This window comes from Morone saxatilis, unplaced genomic scaffold (genome assembly GCF_004916995.1).
Source record: "Morone saxatilis isolate NCDOM2014 unplaced genomic scaffold, NCSU_SB_2.0 Contig11, whole genome shotgun sequence".
Classification (NCBI taxonomy): domain Eukaryota; kingdom Metazoa; phylum Chordata; class Actinopteri; family Moronidae; genus Morone; species Morone saxatilis.
The window spans coordinates 25,001,273-25,008,678 of record NW_023339663.1 but is presented as its reverse complement, the minus strand read 5'-3'; the positions used below and the strand labels follow the sequence as shown (position 1 = coordinate 25,008,678).

At 38.7% G+C, this 7,406-nt stretch overlaps 1 protein-coding gene across 1 annotated transcript in view; it reads left to right on the top strand.

The window, feature by feature from the left end:
- Positions 1-7,406, top strand: part of ntrk3b (neurotrophic tyrosine kinase, receptor, type 3b) — a 136,238-nt gene that overhangs the window by 36,507 nt on the left and 92,325 nt on the right. Inside the window, exon 5 of the mRNA XM_035682205.1 lies at positions 2,107-2,175. Within this exon, the coding sequence (XP_035538098.1) occupies positions 2,107-2,175 (69 nt within the window). The remainder of the gene's footprint in view (positions 1-2,106; positions 2,176-7,406) is intronic.

Here is a 7,406-nt window from a genome sequence, read left to right as displayed (position 1 = left end):
TAGATGCTGAAGTACTGAATCCTACACACTGGTCCTTTCATCTAGCTTTTGTGTTATACTCATTGCTATTGAAGGCATAAGATTGCTAACCTGCTGTTTGGGCTCCTGCTGTTGGTTCTTTGTGCAGAGACCTTCAGGGCTCCTTGAAGTGTTTCCTGAGTCCTGAAGGTGGTTCCTGGGGTCTCAAAATAAGGAAGAACGTGTTGTTCCACTCACCAGAAATGATCCATTTTGAAGGCTTCTGTGCAATTAAGAAACAAACAATATATAAAAATATTTAAAATCAACAACAAATTAGGGTCTGTGGTCTGATGTGTGTCTCTGCAGGTCTGTTTGGAGTTCTGTGGTCCAATCTATGCATATTTAGAGACCTTTGGTCTGACGTGTCTCTATTTTAGGGCCTGTCATTTGATGTGTGTCTATTTGGAGATCTGAGGTATAAATGTATGTCTATTTTTGGAGTGTGTGATTTGACGTAAGTGTTGAGCGGCCCTGCTCTACATCACCTAACGAGCTGCTGTTTGCTCGCCCACCTTTCCCCTCTCTCTCTGTCTCTCTCTCTCTCCCTGTAATGTATTCTTTCAGCGTATAATACAGTCCCTTTGGGACCACAGGTTTTTCATGCAGCATCTTTACATATTCTCACACACATCCCCTGTATTCAGAGCAGTAGTGCATTCGCAAAAGCACACATTTGAAGATGATAGTATTTAAGCAGTTTGTGAGTGACTTCTTCTGTGGGTTATACCTATTTGTGATGGTGTGTGTGTAGGTGTTTCTGTGTGTGTGTGTGTGTGTGTGTGTGTTTGCATGTGTACTTGTAATTGCATGTGTGCATGTGTGATATCACAGGAAATAAGAAAGACCTGCAACATCCGTAGTTCACTGTTGCCATAGCGACACTTCTGGTTACAGAAGTATGTAATAGGTCTTACATACAAATTAACCTACCATAGTGTGTGAGTGTGTGTGTGTGTGTGATAATTAATTCAGTCAGTCAAGTACTTACATGGAAATGCTTAAAATGATGACATAATGGCATTTTAATGTTCTTTTTATTCATCCCATACAGTTTATAATATTCATGTGTATGTTAACATTTTTTGACTCATGACTTCCTAAGTTCTACATCTCCCAAACACTAATTTCATTTTTTACTTAAATTTTTTCACATTTATTACTATATGCCATATCCTGCATGCAGTTAGTAGCTGGATGGATGACTCCTTGTTGCCCTTATAGACACTGAGCTGTGATATCGGGCCATAATAATGTGAAAAGCAGTGTAAGTCTTTTAGTGAGATCCAGATCCACATCAAGAAAACAAACAGATCGAATGTTACTCTTATACTTTTCTCTCATGATGTAATTGATGCTGCATGCCCTGATATTAGGATTTAGTGTGCTTTATGACACGACGGTGTTAATTCTCTCTCAGAGATGTCGTATCGCTTAATAACTGTATAGACAAATGCCTGATGTTCATATATAAACTGATTTAAAGTTCTGGTCAGATCACTTGTAGGTCTCTGGCCATTTGTTATTGAATTTAGTGGCTTCCTGAGCCAGAGGGGTTCCTTAAGTCAATTGAATTATTTGACTTGAAAGCGGTCAACTTTCTTTTATTGAGTTGGCTGAGCCCTGCAGCACCACACCACCAGGCCTGTTTCCCTTTCTTTGTCAATAATACTTTGCCTTATTTCAGCCACTAATGCAGGCCTGTATGTAGTTCCCTGCTTGCTTATTTTACTTTATTTTATTTTAGTTGAATCTTTTCTATTTTATTTTAGTTGAATCTGTTTGTTTTGTTTTACTGAGATTTAGATAAGTTTATTTTACTTGCAGAAACACACCACAGCACTGTAGATATGAGTACACATAGAAGGAAACCCAATGAGACTGAAAAACTAATTTCACCTCAAAAGCAAGAGAAAAAAGTCAAAATGAATGACAGAAAGATTTGCTAATTGGGTTTCTGAATCCAAAGGACATCAAAACTGAAAAAAGGGAGGGAATGGTACAAAAACAGAACAGGCATGACATCAAGCAAGAGACATAAATTCATAATTCAATTTAACTTTCTCTTTGTTTTTCTTTCCTCTGCAGAAACTTGTCAAAGAATCCTCTCGCCACTCTGTCATGGCAGCTCTTCCAGCACCTCCAACTCTCCGAGCTGTAAGTCTTCCTCCCTCGTCTGATCTCTCTCGTTGGCTTTTGTTTGTATTTTATTAGAGCAATTTATCATTGCTCTCTGCACATTATCTGCCTCAATACAAATTGTCTTCACTGCATGCCATTATAATTCCTGTCTTTGTTTTACAAAACCTCTCATTTGTCTGAGCGCATGTAAAGGACTGAGCCTATAGGCGCTATGGTAGCACAGTGATCATATAAGTCATTTGTTGACTTAATTAACCCACACAAAGGAGATATAATGGTCTGGTAGGAGGAGGGAGTCTAACCCCATTTTCTTGTTTGTTATGAATATTTTAGCGATCATTGTGTTTATGAAATGAGTTTGCTCTTTCACCACCAGGGAGAACATTGCAATGTCGACCCGCTTGTAATTTACACATCATTACGCCTGTCAGCACTGTCCATCATTTGAACCTTCGCTGCGCTCTGAACACAGCCGCTGCTTCCTGCGCCTCCTGGCATATAAAGCTGAGGTATAGCAGGGTGTGATACAAGACTATTTCAAGCAGGCCTCCTTATTGTTCTATTTTTATAGGTAGAAGCGGGGCAGGTCCTCTGAGAACACGACGCAATGCTGATCTGGGGTAGTCCTGCATGCTGTACACAGCAGAGTGGAGGGAAAGCCCTGCTTACACTGACAGTATAGTTTTACATTTTGGACATTTAGCTTATGCTGTCATGCTGAGTTAAAGTTATCCCGCATGCATGCAGGACCACCGATATTACAGAACTCGATCTTACCCGTCCTGCGTAGGAAGCACTTCACACCAGACCCCATACCAGTGCTACACAAGTGTCATCTCACTATGAGCCCTCATCAGAGGCAGATGGGTCTCTGAATCCCTCATTGTGCCTGTTATTGGGTTGTGAATTTCATTCTTCACTTGATTGTAAAAGTTCTGTACTTTTGTTCTAACCAGCTGTCCAATTCTACTTTTGAGGAAGCTATATGGGCCTTAAGCTTCTCGTATTGCTTCTAGGCTTTGTATCCCGTGCTTCCATATGTACAGTATATTATGTCATAAATTTGATGGTGGAAGAGATCTTTTACTTCATCACGGTGCAGAAATACTCCATGACAAGTAAAGTTTAGCTTTCCAAATTATACTTAAAGCACCTGAAAACCAATTATCTCAATCAACTGCTTGCTATGAGTAACGACATCCTAACACTGCATTCTGCGAAAGAACACTTTTGGTTATTTAACATCAGAGTTTCTGTATTTCTGTTTTTCTCACTCACTTTTCTGCTAAACTCACTGGTTTGAAGTGGGCGGGATTCAGTAGGAAAAAGGTGATGTCAAGTAGGTTATCTTCAGTGCACCAATCAGGATTTAGCTACAGAATCTGATGGTAGGTTGTTTATTTACTAAATAAAATCTAATCAAATCTTATTATGATTATCAAATATAATTCCCATACAGCCCAGATGTGTATAATTGTATAACTCTCAATAAATAATAACCAAATTAAACTTTGATCATGCTGATTTAGTCATGATATGTTACATATATAGATATTTAATAGAAAAATACTTAAGATTGGAAGGTTTGCAGGGGCCTTAAGTGAAAGTGCAGTAATATTATCCGCAAAGTGTGCTTACAAATAAATAGTGAAAGTGTTCAGTATGCAGAGTTATATATTATTTAAAAGCTTTACCATTGGTATGTTGTAGCTGGTAAAGATGGAGTCATTTTAATTTGTTTTTATACAGTTGAATAGTTTAGTCTATAATATTGTATCATATTTTACAAGCTGATCATGTGTGTCATCATTATTTTTTCACCATTAAATATAGTCACTTTAATTTTACACTTTTATGCAAGAAAAACAAGATCAGGGCCATTTTGCCTACAGAGACACTGAATAGTACATTAATAGAGTTCATCAGTTAAATGACTTTACATTCCTAGAGAGACAACATCACGTGCAACAAACTAAAATAACTAATGCAGCTCCTTCTTTAACCGAATTACCCCTACAGCTCACAGAGCAGGATTTGCTCAGATGTGCAATCCTATTTCTTTTTAAGCAACCATTTTAGATGCGTACAAATGGTGTCTTTGTTGTTCTACATGAAGAGCAGGGCCAGGGTGATGCCTGTGTCTCCTAGTGAATGCTGATGAGGAGTGAGGGTTTATGTCTATTCCATTTGCTGTGTTTGGTTAAGAGGTGTCAGTTGGAGTGGCGTGGCGGCACAGACGTGGGCCGAGGCGTTATGCAAGAAGGAAGCCATGTGGAATCAGGCCTCGCTAATAGGAAATGAGTCACTCTATCATGGGCATAGTCTGCGACGTTGTACTGACATCATTACTTTCTTCACTGTGTCTATGTGCTCACCCAAACCATATTAGCTTGGTGAGTGCCAATCATTCAATCATGCCAAATGAAGCGCGCTCACTGGGCGGCTATTGCCTTTAATTATTAGAATATAACACAATGCAGTATCAATGATAAGTGCCCACCCAGGCTGCTGAACCACACTGATATTATGTAAATAGAGGGAGATCAAACCAGCTGAAATAATTTCCGTTTCATGTGACGAAAGGAGAGCGTGGCCCTTTGCCATGGCATTGTCGCTACACCGTGTTATCTCGGTCACTCTAGGCACCATTATTGTAATTGTATTTCGTTTTTTTTTCTTTACAATGAAAGAGTACCAATTTCAAAGCTCGGTCAAAGTGACCTGCAATGAATAGGAAATGTACAAATAGTTATTAAAGCCTGGAGTTCACAAGCTTTGAACTAACAATGTTTTCATTGATGAATTCATTGTATATTTCATTAAGGTCCACAGTTTTATTACACTGGTACTTAAAGCTGTCATGAATTGCCTCCTCAACTTTTTATAAAAAATGAAAATAAAATAAATAGAAAAAAAGGGGGTCAGCTTACATTATTATGAAAATGGGTAATTTAAACATATCCAACATTCTGACCAAAAAGCCCTAATGAAATCACTATTTAAACAACATGTACTTTATTAAAGCAATGTCATTGGGCAAGTTTTGAATTAAACGCTACATTTCCTGCTTTTACGTGCTACTTCACACATAATTAATTAGTTGTAAAACATGTTGTACCCTATAAAAAGAGGTGGGTAACCATTCAAGAAACGTTTATTCAGCTACTTTAACATGAGGGCTTCTTGGTTAACCTCAAACAGCCACTGTGTGTGTGTGTGAGATCCAGTGCTTACACACTATCCACTATCCACTCCACAATTAAAATCAGACAAAAGTCAACCTGCATGATGAGGCGACAGTTAAAAGTGAAGAGGAAAGAGTGTTTCCTGTCAGTCAGTGTACATTAAGTCTTTTCCCCCTTATCAGGCATTCCTTATCAAGCCTAGTGAGGTGTAACTGCAAAACAGTTGCTTTGTTTTGCAGGCTGGTTGCACAGATATTTCACACTGTTTTGCAATATCTTAATATCAGTGACAGTGACAATACTATCAGTGAAATCTCAAAAATCTCAAGTCTTTTGTGGCTCCTGTGAAAAGGCCCCAACATCACATTGAAGCTTTACAATAGACGTCCGCTGTGTGCTGCCTTTGGATGAGACACAGATAATCGGCTCTGCCTCTTTGTCTGTATGCCCTTTAGCCAAAGGACCGGAGCTACTGCAGTGTGGTGCACAGCCCAGCCAATCACAAGCCTGAGAACAGCAGCAGGGTGAATGGGGCGGCTAAATGCTAAATCTGCTGCTGTGGCTTCTGGGGTGATATTATTAGAGATTATTTGAAGCGGAGTTAGCGGCAGTCACTGATACCACCGTCTTTGAGGAAGTTAATTCTGTCTTGTCCACAAAAAGAGGGAAATATTCCTCCTCTTTAGCAACTGAAGCGATCTGCCTGAGGCAATGTGCATCCCGAATCCCTTTATTCTGTTAGCGCTCCTTTAATCCCAGCTCTCTGGGAAGCAGGGGCCGACGCAAAGTCAAACATTTACGTCTCTCACTGCAAAATGGATTTTCTTTGAATATGGATAAAATATGAATAGATCAAACCTGTAATCTTCTGATATGACTGCCAGTGGATTAGGATGAATTAAACATTAAATTTCCAAAAGCTGCATGACAGGTAAATTACTCAATTTTAACCTTCATTTTATTAGGGCCCAATTGCACTCGGGGCAAACTCTTACTGAAATACATGACATTTACACAGACTCTTCAAAAACATCAAAGACTGACTTGCAAGAAGAAAAGGGAGTATTAAAATGTTAAATGTAGTAAAAGACTGGATTGGGGGCAACAGTGGCCTAGACATTAAAGAGGTCACAATCTTAAAACCCAGACTGCCTGGTAGAACATATGTAGAGAAAACAAAGATGTTTATGTGAGGGCAGCCACAAGTACAAAGCCTTTCTCTTAACCACCTCGACGCCATGTTTTTCTAATGGAGTGGGAAGAGAGAGAGCTTCCAGATGATGTCTGCATATTTTAACAGAATTCAGTTGTTAGCAGGCATTGTGGCTCGATGTCAGTGTGGGTTCCTGCTTATCTGTTACTGTGGCTGTATCTTCAGCGTGGTGTTTAAGTAGCTGTGTCATGGTTGGCAGTTCAGGGAACTTCATGCAGTGTTGATTTTTTTTTCTTTTTGTAAAACTTTGAATCCAGAATTGACTAGTTGATTTAATATGCAAAGAAACTTAATGAAATCCTTGTATTATGAGTGTTAATTCAAGATAATGATTTGAGTGCAGGTAACTGCAGTAATCTGTACAATAACATGTCTTTCCATTATTTGTATTGTTATGTGGGTTTTTTGCTTACTGGAATAATTAGTCCAATTTGACTATGTTTACTTTTATACATTAAATCAAGTGCTGCTGGAAAAGCAACAACCACATGATTGCATGAAGTTGCAGCTCACCATAATAATCCATTTCACTTGACAGGAATTCTTTCATTATCCAGAGAAAATAGTGTTTGGAGTAATTGCGCAGGATTTTAGACGTGCATAACACATTAAAGTAGGGACTACAGATGGAACATTTATTTCTGTTACAATATGATGGCAACAGGGGTTTAATCAGCTGAAAAGTGGTGCCTTCAATCATCCTACTAGAAGCAGTGGATGGTATTATGTTAAAGAATCACCCATTATTCTAACCTAGCTCACGCTCACATTTAAAATTGTATTTTGATGTATTTTTGAATGTCCTCAATCCTTTACTCTCCTTTAATGTGACTACCATTGGGTGTTTT